Source organism: Colletotrichum godetiae (assembly GCF_030913485.1).
Source record: "Colletotrichum godetiae strain CBS 193.32 chromosome Unknown BDP55scaffold_20, whole genome shotgun sequence".
NCBI classification, from domain to species: Eukaryota; Fungi; Ascomycota; class Sordariomycetes; order Glomerellales; family Glomerellaceae; genus Colletotrichum; species Colletotrichum godetiae.
This window is the reverse complement of record NW_026851268.1, coordinates 627,032-645,456: the sequence shown is the minus strand read 5'-3', so window position 1 is coordinate 645,456 and position 18,425 is coordinate 627,032. Positions and strand designations below refer to the sequence as shown.

Genomic DNA, 18,425 nt, shown 5'->3' with positions numbered 1-18,425 from the left:
AGTCCGCTAGGCCTTCTTAGTGAAGGGTGAATATTGATTCGTTTACTTTTTTCTCCCAAAAACGCTGTAGGGAACCCGCGTCTCGCCAGCCACATAACTTCGCGTGCCAACTCCTCGACTGAGCGCATCGCGCCGTCGCCCGTCATCCGACTTTTTGCACCACAGATCATCGCAGAGTAAGAATGATATCTAGATCACTGTGAAGTTCCGATATAAGACGGTTAGTTACAATCTCACCCGGGTGTTGTGATCAGTCCCCGTCATGCATTAACTTGCCCGGCAGCGTCTCGTAACCTCTTTCCGCCTACAAGATGCCTCCCGTCACCCTTCTTACGACGCCCGGAGCCCGCAACCTCAATCACAAAGTCCTTACCAAGATTCCTGGACTACTCTTTCTTGACGGCACTGATTTCCTGATTGGAGATGAATGTCGTGTGCGATGTTGCTCGGAAAGACCATGAAGAACGACCGCGACCTTCCCAAGAATCCGAACGCCGTCAAGTTCTACACTCATAAGATTTCCAAGAGACTCTACGGCCTCATCCACGAGGCTAACCGCCATCTCACGGAACTTCAGAAGGGCAGTACCAGCCTCCGTCGTATCCTCCACAATCACCGCCAGCAGGAGTTCTGGACTTTCATCTTTGGCAAATTGCGATCAAACCGCAAATGGGACGTGTTTACCCCTCATGGACCGCAGGTCGAGGCCTTGCTCGACCGTTCCTGCGTCGCGCGGACAGAGTACCTCCTTACTCGCGCCCCCGACGCCGTTGCCGACGAGGCTGTCAAGAACCCCGTCTTCAGCGCCATGCTCGAGGCCTTGGATGTCTAGGTTGCATGCAAGGTCGATTTGGTCGGCTTGTTCCACACCATTCCCGACGACTGCGAGCTTCTCTTCGCTCCGTCACCTCCAGGCCGAGCCGCCTCGCCTTTCGACGATGCCGTCGCCAATGCCACCACTGTCGATACCTATTAATCCTCTGATACTACGGAGGGGCAGGAGGAGGAGAAAGACACTCCCATCGCCAGTGCTTTCGTCACCATGCAGCTCTGGGCTATTGTTCGGCCCATAGTCCACAGGGAGAAGGAGCGACTTAGCCTTCGCACCTACCGACACAACGAGCTATTCGGATTTCTTCGCATGAACACCCAGTAATGGTAGTTGAGATGAACGGGCTGCTGATGGGGATGAAAGTACCAGGCATAGGCACGGTTGGATGGGACGGGAAAAGATCCATGGAATCGTCAAATTTGGTCTTAGAGGATGAGGTCGATTACCTAGCAACTGTGCGCAGTCTGTAGATCATTTTCCCCATGGAATCGTTGATTGTATTTGAATACAGCTTGATGGGTCTGCTTTGAAGTAATCGCACTACCTTACCTGATGACATACTCTCAAAAGCGCAATTGAGGATTCTTTGTGTCTGGAGCCCGACGGCTGTATGATACACCTTGCCAATAGACCTTTCATGGCATCGTATAAGAAGCAAGATAGGTACTTTTGCTTGGTATCAATCTCGAACAAGTCCCAGAAGACTGCCATGAATCATGGATTAAACCATTAGATTATGAAAGGAACGATGTAACTATCTAGGCAGAAAGAACTGTGATAATAATGCTTGCAGCCTGAAACACATGGATGACATTGACTGAACTGTAAGATGATCACTGGACTTCGAGTGATTGATCAGTATCGCAGGCTACAGCGGTATGACTTGGGATTGGGGGTACTTATGCCAGATTGACCGCGAAATTTGCAACCCAGGGGAAGGGGGGCAGGTTAGAGTCGGATGGTGCAGATGTAGGGCCCCTCTGCATGAACTGTCGGCGCCGGTAGCCCCCTTGTACCAACTGGTTTCTTAAGATCAATGGTTCGAGTCTCTATTAGAGCAATTTCTTTTTGGATCTTTTGATACCTCACCTTCTCTTGTTGCCTGTTAGAGGGTTTGGAGCGCTTCATCTATCCCGCGTAAGTGCAGCCCTGACCGCGCAAGGAAGTGCACAGCACGATGGAGGGACGCTAGGAACTTGGAAGGGCAGGCTTTTGTGTCTCGTTAGGGGCTTATCTGTCCACCCGTGAGAATTGCCTTATTAGTCTGAGGCCTTTCATGCTGAGAGGCACAAGACTACAAGTGAATCATGACGTCTCTTCAGTGACCAAGTTTGTTGCACTTCATGACTTTGCGGGCTCCAAAGATGCTTTCGCCGACTACCAGAAGAAGCGTGAGATATCTACATTGTTCCATGTCCACCGGGTCAATGATATCTTGGTCAAAGTGAAGTAAGGTTCCCACCCGCGGACCGCTACTAGGGACTGAAGCCCATTGCAAGTCAGCCGGGTATCTCGTATTCCACAACAGACTTCAAAGAGTCACGCTGATAGAAGAACTGAGAGTGAGTTTCAGTAGACTCTGGAAAAGCATTTTTGGAGGACCTCTTCTCGTCGTTGAATCAAAGTGGTGGAGCGGAGAAACATGACAGTTCAACTAAAGTTTACGGATGCAGCGCCGCGCCATGGCTTGCCCCAATCCTTGGACGCGACCCGTCCCAAAAGAGTATTCGCCCCAAAGCCCCACACCCGGGGCGTATTCCCCGGACCCATCCACGTGCGGAGGCTGCCTGCCCACAACATGATAAAGTGGTCGACCGCTGCACTGCGGTAAATCTTTGGCCTCAGCCATATCACCTCTATGTCCGAGCCAAGCCATGTATCATGTGAAGTCACTCAAGTCTGTCATGCCCTTTTGTAACAATTTCAACCTCTCCTGACGTCTCGTACAAACGTCAGGAGAGTTTGAAAGTCGAAAGTGCGTTGACATGAAATTCCAAGTCTATCAGGAGCATTCATTGTGTTTGATAGGATAAGCCTTGTGTACACTTGAGTTCACTGGCTCTTGTGGATTGAATTATGGAACCTCAGGCTCAAATCTCGCGCCTCAAATTACATGATACATGTGGAAGCAACGTCTTCATCCAGAGCTTTCATGATGAGCCGCAGAGGCCAGCCTGGTGTCTTGTCACACTCATTTCACACTGATATCTCATTCCGAATTTGCATACCAAGTCCTCCATATCGTTTCTGGGTTGACAGAAATCAGCTTCCTGAAGCTTTTGGCTTAGCAATTTTAAATTCATGTGCCAATCAATTACCTATACCACTTTCCTCATTCACCTTTGGTAATTAGCTGCGGCTCATCAGCTTACCCTAGTGAAGTAGGGAATGTTCATTTTTCCTTTGACCCATAGGCTCCTTAATCAATACCACGTTCAGTCAGCCTTCACTAAGTCTGGCTTGTGTATGGTCATTGAATTAAACAACGTCGCATAATTACTTGACTGATCATAGGTTGACAAAAACCCAAATCTGTCTTTGTATTGGTAGCTTTGAAAAGCGGAATATATCAGTCACTCCTGGCGGGGTCTTGTGAGACATGGACCCGAGAGTTCCTTCTTTACCGTGGCTCTGGAGGATTCGATCCACTTGTCCGGGGCCTCAAGGCAGATACGCCCTGTGACTTGGAGTATGTCATGAGACGGATTCGAGTCGAGACTGAGCTCCACACGTCAGGTGACCTCGCCGAAGGGCGCTGTCGATGGCCCGAATTGGCTCTCTAACAAGTGTGGCTGCCCTCGCGCCTTCCTCTCTAGATTTCCTCGCTATCAAAAACGAAGATCCACTCTTCCATCTCACCCACTACAACAACGGAAAGAACCGACCTGACAATTCCTTCCGTCTCAATTTTTCATTCCATCCTTTTCTGTCTCTTTCATCTGCAGAAGTTCCTAGCGAGGACGGGAACATTTTGTTCGGATGCCGAGCCCTAATTTAAATTTCACTTCACCTTCTTCTTTCGCCTTCAAGGTCACAACCAAGACCTTCTTCCTCTTCTTCTCGAACTCACTCTTCCTTCTGAGCTTCAATCCAATTACCAACAAGACACCGTTGTCGCCCTCTTCGTCGACGCCGCTGCCGTCGTCGTTGCCAGCACTCCCGAACGGCTTTTCATCCCTCCGTCTTCGCCCCAGATACTGGCGCATTCAAACCTGATTCCTCATCCGAGTCACAGGCCACAGACTCCTTCACCTCATTCCACTCACTACTCACAACTCGAGCAGAAAGAATAGCCAGCGCCGCATGATTCGGCCTCAGTGCCGCGCCAAACGCCCCAGCCAAGCTGTCATGAATCGATGTCCTTTCCGCCTGAATGCTGTCGGCGAACGAAGTAAGGATACCATTCTCACAGTACGGTCCGGTGGTACCCCAATACCGCGCTGCCAGGAGGATTCCGCGGTGTAGCCATTGTCGATCGAAAGAGTCTTTGCATAAATCCAACCGCCACGACGCCGCCGTGGCAGAGGAGAAGAAGCTCCACCACATGTAGCGAGCTTGCGGGCGATGCGAGGTGAGGAAGATGAGCTTCTGATTGTGGAGATGTTTGAGTTCTAGGAGACAACCGCCAACGTTGACCATCTGTGACATCACGGCCACGCTAGATTTATTGTCGAAAACGACTACCTTGTAGTCTTTGATCTCGCTACTATCCCATTCCTTCAGGCGTCGTGTTCTCGCTTCTTTTAGCTTTCGTTTAGTTTCATCTTCAAAGTGAATGTATGACTCCTCAATGGGCTCCAAGTCCACATTTGGAACGATTGCAATGTAACCATGAGCCAAAGCCCACTCGATGGTTTTGTGTAGGAACAATCCGTTGTTTGGATGAACCGTGAGGAGTATATCCATAAAATGGCAGGAGCCAAAGACAGCCGTTTTGTTGGAGCAAGTTTCGTTTGGAAACAGAATGGCAGCTCTGCAGTCTGCCACCTGGATCCAATTGTGCAGTATGGGGTCCCAATACCTAGATCTCCCAATACCGTAGATGGAACTAGGACAGTAGCTGTTGATCATCTGATCTTCGAATTGGCTTCGCATATGCTCGTCCCTAACTGCCATGCCGGTTGTCGTAATATTTCGTCTAAGATAGAGTCCTTCCAAGAAGTCGCTGGGTGGACTTTGGTCGATACTATGCCCAGATTGCATATCTTTTATTGTATCGGCAAGAATGCCGGAGAGCGCTTGGTGAGCCGAGTGTTTAATGACGCATGTTTGTCCATCTTGTGTGTCAATCCAATCGTTCCAGGCGTCGACCACACCTTCGGCTTTGGACACCAGGTACTTCAGATGGGCTTGGGCCGCAACACTGTGGGTGCGAAACCTTTCCAAGTTTATACAATCCATCAGAAATAGCAAATTATATTGCGGCAACTGATTGTTTTTGTATGCCTGTACTTTGAGGAATAATCCATGTCGTACTCGAAGGAAGTCGTCCTCGGAAAACCCCCCGAGAGGGTCGTGTTCCCAGTTGGCGGATTTGCTTTCGATTACAGTCGCTGGGGCCATAGTGACGGAATTGCTACCGATTGTGTGTATTGGTTTTCCAGGCGGGAATAGCAAAGGAGAACTAGACCTTTCTATATACACTTTCAAGAGGCTACCGGAGAAAGGTGTCTGTGCAGGGCGCGGCCCACGGCATCAAGGTCTTCTCTTCCAGACGACGCTACTTTGAAGTACAATCAGTCGGCCACGGCACCTCGTTGGCTGGATTGAACCTGAGAGCATGAAGTCGAAGGCGTCGGAGTAACTCAAGAACTAAAAATATGAGAGTACAAGCCGGTCATTCAGATGACTCTGGCTTTGCTGGTACTGTGTTCGCGGCCTAAAGCCCAGGCAGGCGTTCGGGCATTGATGCTCCCGTGAGCAGGGTTACTAGTGTCCGTTCCCAGCGTATACATCGCTTTGAACACATATCAATGAAATCGATGTGTCGTTGCAATGATTTTACTATGAGAATCTTCTGTCCCAAAATATCACGAATCGATATTAGACGGGGAAGGGACCCGGTGTCAAACCCACAGTCCAACGGAAGATGCGACCGCTTCATCGATATTCGAGCGCACGGGCTATTTTGTAAACTTCCCTCGCCTCACTCTTTTCCCTCATCACTTCTCTCTCTACTCAATCTCGACATTAGCTTGAGCTTACCTCTCTTACTTCGCTTCAGCAAGCCCGAATGCCAGGGACAGAAAGGGCACTGAGAGCCTCACATATGCATCGATATATGAAGATCTCTATGCTCGTCCTCCACGGTAAGCAGTGCTTCTTTATTATCACCTTACCCACGCCCCAGATTTCATTGTCCTGGGCCTCTGCGTACGTCTCTCATACGTAGAAGCTGCAGTTGTGATACCCAGAACTCATAGTCTTGGACAATACACATCATCTTGGATATTCATCCTCTTCATCAGAAAGCTGTGGGCGCACATCACTAACGATATGAATATGTAGATGCCTCCCACGCATAAGGGAAGGCAAGCCAGTCCTGGCCTGATCGCGTTCACCAATGCTACGACACCCACCGAGCGCTTTCCAGCTCACCAGTTGGAAGTCATTGATTTCTGCCTCCGCCAGACCGGATTCGACTTTCGAGGCTATGCTTGCGGCCCCGTTGGAGTAGATGATTGGGATGCCCTCAAGCTCCTTCACCTCGACTTCACACTTCCAACGGCCGATCCTAGCTTGACTACGACTGCATCTCGTCTTTGCACCATCATCCATGCTGCTTCTCAGTGTCTCGAAAACTCTGACTACGCCATCCGCGATGCAACATTCTGGCAGGAAGTGAAGAAGCTTCTGTCCGACGACAGTATCTTCCAAGCGGCTCCCACCTCTGACTTTGTCAAGTTCGACAACGTTCTTTACCGATATTACTCAGCATTCGTGACTTTCAAAGATCGGAACCCCGGCATGTCTCGCACGCTTATCAAGGAGCCTTATACTACCAGTGCCGAGAGCAAAGCGGTTCACCAGCTGCATCAAGCCATGTGTACATAGGAAGATATCATGGAACTCAACGGAACCACTGTCGAACCCCACATCTCCTCCAAGAACGAACTCCTTGCGGCAACGGATGAGTACATTCGTCAGACTGTACGTGGAAGAAGTCATAGCATCTCAATCGCCAGGCGTCATTTCAAAGCTGGATACCGTGCTCACCACAAGCCCAAGCTCTAGGAAACTTATACGGAAGATTACAACAAGGGAAAGCGCGAGGGTGAAAGTGCCTATAGGATCAAGCTCCAAGAATTGAGAGATCAGATACGGAAGGAAGAGACCGATTTGTTTGCACAAAACAGAATAACCATGGATCGAAATCGCCAGGTGGTACAGGAGAACAAAAGCATCACAAAGAAATTTGAAATCTGCAAGCTGAAAATTCGGAGCTTCGCAGACTAAACAAAGAGTTTGTTGAGCTTTGAGGGGCGTCACCAAAGCAGATCGCAACGGATAGGCCGGAGCAAAGCACTGGGAGGGACAGCATGGGTTTGCTTTCGGTGGAGTGATTGACCTGCTGGGTTAAAACTTCGATAATTGATTTCTGGGTGATAGTTTCCGGTCTTTGGACGATGGATCTCAATGCTGGATAAACGAAATCGAGGATTCTGGGCAGGGAACTCTCTGTAGGATAGGATGTCAGAGACAAAGACTTTCTACTCTTTTTTCTGCTTGCTCAAGTTGGTCACAGACCTCTAGGAATTGAACGTACTGCTTCTTGATACCATTCCCTTTGATACCACCTAGTCTTGATATGTAGGATGTCCAAGTTGGCTCTGATGTCATTCTTCGCGTCGTGCAGTTGGAACTGAGTTGCGGGTCATTTCTTTTCCCGTTTTTCCACGGCAAAAGAAAGCTGTAGTCATCTGCCCGGTAGTGTTTCGATAAACGTGTTTTGGGTCCCTATGATGGGTAGAACAACCCACTCACATTCGTCCCACCTTTTTACTCCTCGAGGTATCGAGACTCGTGGGCTCCGACCACGCTGCCATACGAAACGTATGTGCTGTCGCCTGCGAGATGGCCTTGGCTATCAGCAAGCTCATGAAGAACTATCACTAGCATTCGCTCACCGGCATTGCCTGACGATAGAGATCAAAGTAGACCGGCCTAGATGCGCCGGGATTATTCCAGAGCAGGTTCAACGATAAGCCCGAAGTTCAAAGTTTACAATTCCAGGCCTCTTTGTGACCGCCGCCATTTTGCGGCTAGCCATTCCGGGTATGCCGTTGATCAGACTTCTGGGTCCAGCCTTATTGTCTCGAAACGATCGACCTCGATGTCGAGCGCCACCCCGCCTCAAACCAGGACATCCCGTCCGTCCTGCATCATACCACCTACCTCGTCATTGTCCTAGCCTCTCGACCAATAGTCAACCAGGTACATTGCGCCTGCCATCTAATTCTTACCACATGGTTGAAGCCTGCTTGATGCAGAAGCCTAGCTCATGAAGTTGCCACGATGGAACGAGGCATTTCGAAGACTGAAAAAAGAGTAATCTTGGGTCTGGCTCCTGTTCTTCGTAGAGAAACACGCACATCGTATTCATCGTAGAGTAGCTCCACTACCTGCAATTTCCAAGAGCCGACAGACGCGGATCTCTCCTCTTTAGCCATTTCTTTCTGGCCCCCAACACGTTGGGCATCTCGCCCGAGGCTTCGGTCAAGCTTGCGACGTTCTGCGACTTGACGCCTAGGGCTCCGCTTTATGTCTCACTCTATGTCTCACCGTCCCCGCCTCCCTCGTTCGTGGCGCAAGACTTTCCCGTTGAGAAAAAGATCGTTCATGGTATGGTCACAAGGTTGCTGCTGGCTCTCTTAAGACACTAACATGCGCAGTGGCTCTGGTCTTCTGTCTGGTATTAATATCCTAATGAATGACTGTAGACACTGCTCTTAGCAACTAACAGCGAGACGCCCACGTCAATTGTGAATAGCTTCCTTCGGGTTTCGAGATGAAGGTCAGATCTGGAACAGCCTGCCGCCCTCCGTGCCTACTCCTGGCATCTTTCATCGAGACTGACGCCCGTCCTCGGTACTCTGGATGAGACAGCAAGAAAAACACCCTCACCACCAACATCATCACGCAAAATGAACAGGTGGTATCCAGGAGGCTAACCCCCGGCCCGCAGATCACTCATGTTCCCACCGTAGATCATGTCCCAACTGCCCTTAGCGCTTAGGACCGGCCCGCATGTCGATCAGTCCAGACTTGAACCCGCGATCCCAAGCTCTCCCGTTATTGCGCAACCACCTTCATTCGTCCGCCCCGCGTGGCACTTCAAGGCCGGCCGGCCATACTTGAAACCCCCGCACATGCAGGAGGTAAAGAGCGGGAGAGATTTTCGGCCAATAATGGATGGGCAGTATGACTTCGTTCTCTCAAAATAAGAATACTGCAGCTGAGGAATTTTGGAGAGAGGTGGGCCATTTTTGTGGTTCTTTTTCTGTGCTTTTTTTTTGCCCGTTCTGCATCCTGCATTTGGGCATGGGAACGAGGCCGTGACATCAGCAGCCAAACCACTCATCACCCAGGCTTGCGAAAGGGTTGCTTGTGCTACACAGCTCACGTGGATATCACAGGTAACAAAAACCAAGATTGCAGGATGCGCAAGTTTCCAGATTCAGTGGGACAAACAACGAAGAGTTTGCAGCACGACATGCGGCGCCAAAACCTGCCCGATTGCCAAACAACCAGGACAGAACAGGCCACCAGTTCAGACGAAGAAAAAGAGTTCAGAGAAACCTAATGCTGCGTTCTGTTTGTCAACCTCAGATGGTGATACCGCTGTGCACTCACACCGGCGAATCATGTTCGCATCAACGTGCGCTAGCGGGAGATGCAAACTGAAGCATGACATCGGAGGGATCTGCCAATCAGAAGACGAGGATGCCAACTGGCAACGTACGATGGCGAGACACCCTGAGCCAAGCATGCCGGTAATGACAACTGCCTGTTCCCATCATCATTGCCATCATCATTGCCATCATCATTGCCATCATCATTGCCATCATCATGGCACATTGTCTCGAGGTTGGCGTAGAGCGTGGCGGAAAGTGGGGGGCAAGAAAGCCGGTCTAGCCTTTGACATCGGCTCCGAGGGAAAGGGCTTCGGCCCCAGTAATGTTCAAAGTCTCAAGATAGATTTATTCAGATGAAATCTTCGTTTCTTTTGGGAGGCTCGGCTCTACAATCCGAGATTTCATGGGGAAAAGGGTTTGGTGAGACTGGCCGTTTTCATGTCCCCGGTTGGGCGGCAAGACGCATAGTACTGGTCTGACATCGGAGCACCATGTCCGTCGGACGGGTCAAGTCTTTTGTAGAGATCATCACTGTGATAGCAAGACATACATATTCGAGCCCAATTCTGGAGGAGCTTTACATGGTCAGGGTCCCGAAAGCTTAGACCTAGACAAACGGTGCACGTTGCGCGTGCCCGCACGGACTTGGCACCAGAGACAGAAACAGATCGGACATCAGAGAGCGATCGCGGAGGAATGTCATCTCAGGCTACTCTTTCTGCGCGCGTACGTTTGTAGACAGAAATACAGTATGCTCCTTCGGCACCTTGGACTGTTGTCTGTACAGACTGTAGAAGCAGGATGGTACTTGGCTTTCCATAAGCATAGCGGACCAATGCGAAGTATCCGGCATTGTACATCTCCTTCCGCTTTCGTGAACAACTGCTTCCATCCTTGACCATGCCGGTGATATACGATTGACAGAGGACTCATTCGATCTCAAGACTCAACTCAATATCCAAGGCGAGACACACAGCTTCGAGCCCAACATCGTGGCGACGGATCCATCAAAACAGGGAGAGGCTGGTTAGGGATCACGACCAAAACAGCGAAACACGCAGATTGGGGCCCAACAGGGGGGAGCAACTTGACCTTGGGATGGTTGAAGTCGTTCGAGAAGATGAACACGGCAGCACGTAATAGCACAGCATACAATTGGTGCCCAGGCAAAAGTGACAGACAGTCTGCGTGGCTTATCGCCAGATTCACAAGTACACCTTCTCGATTGGAGCCTTGTGGTAGTCGATATGAGGGTACAGATTCTCGGCTCTGCGTGTTACAACATCCCTCGTGCCGAGATCAGTACTGATGTCGTGTACTCCAACCTCCTCGTCGTTGTACTGACGCTGTCCCTACCACTTGGTGCCCAACCAGAAGAATCCGGCCCCCGGTGATGCGTCTGATCGTGGGAAAATTCGCCTTCGCCGACGGTCACGGCAGAGGTCTGGATGACAAGCACCTTCGACGACCGCCTCACTTCTCGACACCAGCCATCGTTTACAGCCGCGATACGTATTTATAGATGGTATCGACTCTCACAAAGAACTCTCTCGTTCCAGCCATCAAACAATCTAGTCTCACCATCCTCTCACAGTCATCCTTCCATTCTGGACACCTCCGTCGACCATCACTTACAAGATGTCTACCTCCAACAACCACCACACGCCTATGAAGCAGGCAATCGATGCGGTACACGCAACCCACCCTCCCGCGGGACAGAGAGGCTACCCTTTTTCCCTTCCGCAGCGTAACCTCCTAGTCATCGTGCTGGGCGAGTTCTGCGGAACATTCATGTTCCTGCTCCTCTCCTTCCTCGGAGCCCAGACCGCCATCGTCACAAACAACCCCGACGATCCGACAGCTACGCTCTCCCCCGACAGCTTGCTCTACATCGCCGCAGCCTTTGGCACAGCCATCACCGCCAATGTCTGGATCTTCTACCGAGTCAGCGGCGGCATGTTCAACCCTGCGGTATGTTACACGCAGTCATCTCCCATTCTCTCTACCTCAAACACTCCCTAACGTCCCCATGACAGGTCACCCTCGGTCTCGTTCTCGTCGGAGCAGTCAAGCCACTCCGAGGTCTCTGTATCGTACCCGCCCAGCTGCTCGCTAGTATCGCTGCCGCTGCCGTGGTATACGGAGTCCTCCCCGGCCCTCTCCGCGTCGCCAACACCCTGGGCGGCGGCGCCACCGTGCCCCAGGGCTTCTTCATCGAGATGCTCTTGACCGCCCAGCTCGTATTGACGGTATACTTCCTCGCCGTCGAGAAGCATCGCGCGACTTTCCTTGCACCCATTGGCGTCGGCATCTCCGTCTTCATCGCCCACATCACGGCTACCAACTGGACCGGCACCTCCATCAACCCTGCTCGGTCCTTTGGCCCTGCTGTCATTGTTGGTTTCGTCGAGTACCACTGGATCTACTGGATCGGTCCCTTTGCTGGTGCCCTCCTGTCATTCTTGGTGTATGCCTTGTTCAAGTGGCTCGAGTACCAGACTGCCAACCCCGGGCAGGACGACGATATGGAGAAGGCTCTTCACCCTGCTCTTCCTGTTGACTCGGCGCACAGCGGTGGAACTGAGCTTACTGGCGAGCACGCCAAGGTCTAAGCTCTGATAATAAGGGAAACTCCAGTGCTATTCAACGCGCCTGTACACAGGCGTATGCGCTGGTAGATGTAAACTGTATGCTGGATCGTACCTGGCAAGTTTGGCTTGTGGCAAAGGGGGTAAATGAGAATGGATTTTTGCAGATTGTAGATACACGTAGTGCTAGATTACCTGTTCAAGTTGGTGAGATGTTATCGAGTAAATGAAGTAAGGTCTATTGAAGGAATACTTATCCGTGCGTCTCTTCTTTGCCCGCAACGTAGTTGTCCCTTCGACCTTCCAGTCTTTTAGTGCTCTCGTTCGATGAGTGCCATACCTTGGATCCGAATGACGGGAATATTTATCAAGTACTAATCTTCAGTAAGAGATTCCAGTAAGAATTTGGATTCATTGTGTCTGTCACGGACATCAGATGTGCTCTCACAACTTTTGGTCGCTTCCCTGCAGTGAAATGGTTTGGTGAACATGGGACATGGGGACCTCAGCTGGGGACTGTGGTTAATCGAATTCGGAATATTACCGTCTTTCTCAACTTCGCGTGAATCTCTTGGGCCATGATCGACAGAGAAAGTCCCGTTGTTGGACCAAATCGTCGTTCTTTCGAGTCACGTGACAGCGGTGCTTACCTGAGTAAATGATGCTATCACGAAGATGACTTGTTTCTTTTTTGATCACCTGGACCATGCTGACGCTGGCTACCGATGTTTTATTTGAGAAATCGCGGGGTAAGTTTGGGAAAGGCGACCTTGAGCTTGAACGGTGCTTGCCTTTACTTCGTACCTGACTGTCTTTGACCTTTGGAGATCCGTTTTCACGTGAACCTTCTTCACCTTAATGAGTTCCACATATCCCAACCCGTCCTGACTCCCACCTAGTTCACCTTGAAGTCAACGAATAGGAGGAAAATTTTCGTACCCTTCTCTCTATTTTTCCTTCTTCCTCACTGGTCGCAACCTCCTTATTTGCGTGAGCTCGACTCGCGACCTCGGCAACTCTGACGAGATGGTGTTGTCCAACATAGTCGAAGACCTCGGCAAAGGCGCATACCCAGCCATTTCAGAAGTCAAAGAAGACATCGTACAGGCAAGTGTACAGCAGGGCAACGATGGAGTCAAGGTTCCGTCGGTGACACCCATCAGCGATCATGCCCTATTTGTTCCACGTTATGATAAAGGCATGAAAGATATCACAGCCGGCGTCGGCAAACTACAAGTCCATTACGAATTACTGAGTCAAAGGTTGTCGTCGTTCGGAACGAGGCTCAGCACTGCCGAGAAGAAACGCAAGAAGCTGGTCAAGGTCTCGAACGCCGTGGAGAGAAAAATCGAGGCCAGAAGGGCAGAAGTCCAATCACTGGACATCAAGTTTCTATGCGAAGGGATTAAGGACCGGGATTTGGATCTCTTACTTGAGATGGAAACTTCGGAGCTTTGGGGCGCCAAGACCAGGAGGAATATCCAAATGGAGAAGATCGACAAGAAACTGGACGAAATCGATCGCTTCATTGAGGCACACGAAGCAACGTAAGATGCCTCACTCTGCCCTTTGAGATTCATTCCGCTAACACTAAAGCACAGACAGCGCAGCCTCGACGATATAGTCAAAATCCCACACAATTGAACTCTTCATCTCACATCGCAGCCATAACCCCAGCAGCTACGCCAGCAACAACACCAGCCATAGCTATGCCAGTACACTTTGGCACAGCATCGCCCTTGGAAGTCTTTGTCGCCGCCGTGTTATCCTGCCACGCCTTCTGCCAATCAGAAACATACGAAGAAACCCACTTGTCGTCCTTGTCCGGCACATTGTCCTGCCACCACTTGGCCTCCTGCTGGGTGTCCAAGCTGAACCCGTTCACGGCCATCGAGGCAACGACGTCGGGCGCGTCGGTGGCCTTGGCGGCGGCGGACCACATGTGGGAGTAGACCGTCGTCCACTCCTTGTCGTTAAAGTACTTTTGGTCGACGCTGTACAGGGCCGTTGCGAGGGAGGTTGCCACGGCGCCGGTGAGGGTGCTCGGGACGGATTTGACATGTTGGGAGAGGTATTCGTCGGCGGCTGTGGAGGTCGGGAGAGTGGTGCCGAACCACAGCTGGGCGAAGGCGGTTGGCGCGATGGCCGTTGTGAGGGAAATAAGTTTGAGGAGATGCATAATTGAGTGAGGTCCAATCGGGAATCTAGTCTTGAACTGTGCGATTTTCGGCTCGTGATAGCGCTCTTTCTGCTTTGAGTCAACTGTTGTTTAGAAATGGCTTCAGATGCCGAGAAACCCCGCCGAAAGGGCCAGTGACAAAGAAGGATACCACTTCCCTTTAAATAGTCTAAGTTCGCGAACTTTCACTCTGAGCCAAAGCAAACGCCAAGAAAGAATCCCCCATTTCTTCCTCATTGTTTCACTGATGACTTGTTGGCGGACCATTTGTTTGCTGTGCCGTGGTGCCTTGCGGCACAGCAGCATGTCTGCTGCCTAAATTTGCGATACAATTTCTCTCGAGTCACGAAGCTAAAGCCAGGAGGATTAGCTGCTTGTAGATGAGATGTTACATTGAGGAGACCGTGGGGAAAGTACCTTGCACTAGCTCTCGGCCATCGGGCTCCCTTGAATCCTTCTGTGGCCGGGCGTGGTTAGCTTTCCTGACGTGTTTTTTCAGCGATGCTACCGTCGGGAGGCCGGTGTGTCACCCCACTCCGGTCGGCGAGCTGGAACGAGGAAGTGGGGCACGTTCGGGCGGGGGGCCTCGGCCTGGGGCCGATGGGACGTGGTTTTCGCTAGCATTGACGCTCACTCGCATGAAACTCAATGCACCACAGCTTCCGTCATGTTTGCAGTATAGCTCATCACTCATTTGACCTCTCGACAGAAGTTTGGAGGGATTCGTACGTTCTGAAGACGATTTGGCCTCAAAAAGAGCGATCCTAGTCACATGCTCGCGATCTCATCACATGCCTCCCGTGATCTATCATGCCGAAATTTATAGATTGCCCTTTGCAGAGAAATGCCCGGCATCAATGCGAAAGCACTGATGCCGTCTGCGGGACTCAAATCAAGGAAATCAGGTGTGTACACCGTTCACAGATGATGCAGGTCTAGCCGACGAGGCGAGAGTCGTGTAATGATCTCCCAGCTTGATAAGTACATAGTCGAGACTAACAGGCTCCCAGAGCTCCTCGGGCGGAAACTGAATCACCTTGACTTTTTTCTTGCTCATCACTCACCAGATTCCGTGAGTGATCTCCCTTGATCATAACCTGATGTCGGAATTGACTTGGCGGAGAATGGACCAACCAATCAGTGGAAGTCGTAAGCGAAGATCGGTGGCACAAGGTACTTGGGTATGAGAGAGTGGATTTTCAGACCTTAAGCATCTTAGGTCCCTGACTGAAATGCATCATGTGAGAGAAAGAAAGAAGAAATATGACTTCTCTTTGCTTTGATCGCCGTAATCAGCTCCTGATATCGCTGTTCTAGATTCTTTGCTTGGATGCAGCCGGTGAGAGGAAGCATCAAAAAGAGTGTGATGCGGAGCGGTTCCGCGATGCCAAACCCCTCATAACCCTTACCAAGGAATTGAATCGACGTTGCGATCTCCTGATTCGGGCTTCCATAGCCCCCGTGGGGTAAGGCAGCCAAGCTGTCAAGTCTGCCCAGTTTGCCTTGTGACTTGACTTTATTACCTAACTTGCATTTCAGCTGCCAAGGAGACTCGCTCTTGGGTTTATTCCCGCGCTGAAAGTTTCTTGGCCGCTCCTCGTTGCAATTCTTGGTCATGCCGGCATCCGAGCTGTCCGCCCTGTCAGGGCTGTCTCGATTATCTCACTCGCGGATATCATGGTACTCTTTATATTTCGCCAGCCCTACGCGGTTCCTACTTTGTCAGAGTTATACTTCTTTCCACAACCCTATCGCCATCATTTCAGAAGAAGGGGCCTAAAGCTTCCTTCAGTCCATCGGGCACCATGGCTTCCCTATCCGCTCTGGCAGAAGACATTATGCACGGCATATGCGAATACCTCGATTTACACGAGATCCTTCAACTCACCCTCACTCAGAAACGCTTCGCAACATCATTCGAGCGTAGTCTCTTGCTGCACCGCGACCTAGCATTGCAAGGATACGGCGCAATGATGTCAGCCATCATCAACAAAAACGTCGGCAAGGTTGAGGAGCTATTGAAACTCGGTTACGATGCGAACTTTGCGCAGGAAACGCAAGCGCTTGCCTGCCCAGCCGACTTTCCCTTCCCTGTCAACAATCTGACACTTCAAGCCCCATCAAATGTGACCGTCAGACGCGGGACCTCGGCATTTCTCGCAATTGAACGCCTGTATCGCCCCGCCTGCGATTCACACAAGATCTTCATATCCTACTCCGTCCTAGCCCACGCCGTCTTGGAGGACCAGATTGACATCGTCAAACTCTTACATAAAAGGGGCGCAAACTTGGAGAACCCGCTGCTGCAAGCCTTTACGTTTCGTGGCACGCCAGTGGACGTTGATCACCAGATCAGTCTCTTGCACCTGGCGAGCAGCGGTGCCATGATCGAGACTCTTTTAGAGCTTGCTCCGAACATCCCTATCGACAAGGACAGATGCTTGCAGACAGAACCGCTGCTCCTCTGGCATGTCGATAGAGGCACTGATATCAAAGGCCTCCGTCGATTGTTGGAAGCGGGCGCTCATGTGGACGGGGCACGTCCGGCAACACAGCGACTTCGATTTTGCCAGTGCCAGGAGGACGGCACGCTTCACGTCTTCCTAGACCATCAATCGCCGCTCGAGGCCGCCATCTGGAACTTGGACCGGGATGCCGTTGAGCTTTTGCTTGAACGCGGGGCATCAATGGTATATCCGCCCAATGACGAGGGCGAAGTAACTTGTTTGCACGAAGTAATCAAACTCTTCCTCATGGACCATAACCCTGATGATCTAGAGGTCAGCCAAGAGATTTTTCGCCTCCTTCTCGACCGAGGGTTCGACGTTAATCGCGAATACACCGAGTCGACGGGGTGGACAGAAGAGGGTACGCGCTGTCACGTGCCGACAGCAGACAAGGTCAACTTACTGATGGAAGGCCTGATCAACCCCGTATCGGCCGAGATGTTCCAGTTCCTCCTTGATGCCGGAGCGGATCCGTATAACGCCTCGCCTGGCATACCAGCGGATGAAAGTCGCCCGATCCTGCTCGGCTTGTCAGCCTCAGTGATGAGTCTTCCCACCAGAATAGCCGAGACAGAAAGGAGCTCGTTGCAAATCACAAAGCTCAAAGCCCTGCTCGCCAAGAGGGCAGATTCCACCGGCTTCGACAGGTATCTCTTGTTCGTAGCTGCCCTGGATATTGTGGCACCGGCGAAACCGTGGCAGGCGTTTAAAGTTCTTCATGATGTCTTCGGCCCGTTTACTGAGGCCATGGATAGAAGTCTCCTCGCGGACTACATGCACAACGTCACAAAGACCCCAGGAGTCCTTCACGCGGCCGTGCAAATCATTGAGCTCCTCATCAGCTGTGGAGCCTCCATTAACGGCACCAATGCCAAAGGCGAGACGGCTTTGCACGTTGCCTATACCCTCACAAAGACAAGTCCGTTGCCCATTGCGGAAATTAACGACGTACTGGCGTGGGACCTTGATGAGGAGCAGGGTTTCACGGTGGGCTGGGCTATCGGAACAAACACCATTGGACAACAGACCATCAATGAATTCTTGAGCGGGCTCCTTAGTGGTCCGGCGGAGGTAGAGAAGCGGGCGAAAAACGCGACTGCAATCTTTGACATATTGATCAAGGCTGGAGCGGATCAAAGTATTTTGAATGACAAGGGGGAGACGCCGGCAATGGTGATGGCTCAGCAAGGTTGGCTCCAGCTACCACCTTCTCCCGGTTCTGATTCAGGAAGGGTGCCTATGGCTGAGGCTAAATCGGACTCAGCGCAAGACGAGAATATCTTATCTAGTGCCTTTGCGATCTATAAGAGGCTTCAAGAACTCGCTGCGGCGGGGTCGCTTGCTACTTAGGCTGTTAGCTTACTACAAGGCGAAACTTGTATTCCATTGCAAAATCTTCATGATATGAGAGCTTCATGACCATTTCATTCTAGTCAGCGCGTTACCTGGACTCCATTGAGATCC

The 18,425-nt window shown here is 51.1% G+C and overlaps 6 protein-coding genes across 6 annotated transcripts; 4 read left to right on the top strand and 2 right to left on the bottom strand.

The window, feature by feature from the left end:
- Nucleotides 1-3,776: 3,776 nt before the first annotated feature.
- On the bottom strand, nucleotides 3,777-5,395 carry BDP55DRAFT_744065 (uncharacterized protein; the record flags this gene model as incomplete). The annotated part of the gene is made up of 1 exon (XM_060580506.1): nucleotides 3,777-5,395. The coding sequence occupies one exon, from the start codon at nucleotides 5,393-5,395 to the stop codon at nucleotides 4,004-4,006; it is 1,392 nt and encodes a 463-aa protein (XP_060429814.1). The 3' UTR covers nucleotides 3,777-4,003.
- A 670-nt stretch (nucleotides 5,396-6,065) lies between these two features.
- BDP55DRAFT_631991 (uncharacterized protein) lies at nucleotides 6,066-7,288 on the top strand (the record flags this gene model as incomplete). Its single annotated transcript, XM_060572360.1, has 5 exons — nucleotides 6,066-6,141; nucleotides 6,183-6,205; nucleotides 6,341-6,853; nucleotides 6,887-6,982; nucleotides 7,067-7,288. 5 exons carry the CDS (start codon nucleotides 6,066-6,068, stop codon nucleotides 7,286-7,288), a joined length of 930 nt encoding a protein of 309 aa, XP_060429813.1.
- A 4,067-nt stretch (nucleotides 7,289-11,355) lies between these two features.
- BDP55DRAFT_552042 (aquaporin-1) lies at nucleotides 11,356-12,299 on the top strand (the record flags this gene model as incomplete). The annotated part of the gene is made up of 2 exons (XM_060569165.1): nucleotides 11,356-11,658; nucleotides 11,724-12,299. The coding sequence occupies 2 exons, from the start codon at nucleotides 11,356-11,358 to the stop codon at nucleotides 12,297-12,299; spliced, it is 879 nt and encodes a 292-aa protein (XP_060429812.1).
- A 1,002-nt stretch (nucleotides 12,300-13,301) lies between these two features.
- On the top strand, nucleotides 13,302-13,826 carry BDP55DRAFT_631989 (uncharacterized protein; the record flags this gene model as incomplete). Its single annotated transcript, XM_060572359.1, has 1 exon — nucleotides 13,302-13,826. The coding sequence occupies one exon, from the start codon at nucleotides 13,302-13,304 to the stop codon at nucleotides 13,824-13,826; it is 525 nt and encodes a 174-aa protein (XP_060429811.1).
- A 103-nt stretch (nucleotides 13,827-13,929) lies between these two features.
- On the bottom strand, nucleotides 13,930-14,454 carry BDP55DRAFT_728619 (uncharacterized protein; the record flags this gene model as incomplete). The annotated part of the gene is made up of 1 exon (XM_060579466.1): nucleotides 13,930-14,454. The coding sequence occupies one exon, from the start codon at nucleotides 14,452-14,454 to the stop codon at nucleotides 13,930-13,932; it is 525 nt and encodes a 174-aa protein (XP_060429810.1).
- A 1,805-nt stretch (nucleotides 14,455-16,259) lies between these two features.
- On the top strand, nucleotides 16,260-18,311 carry BDP55DRAFT_631987 (uncharacterized protein; the record flags this gene model as incomplete). Its single annotated transcript, XM_060572358.1, has 1 exon — nucleotides 16,260-18,311. One exon carries the CDS (start codon nucleotides 16,260-16,262, stop codon nucleotides 18,309-18,311), a length of 2,052 nt encoding a protein of 683 aa, XP_060429809.1.
- Between the last annotated feature and the right edge of the window lie 114 nt (nucleotides 18,312-18,425).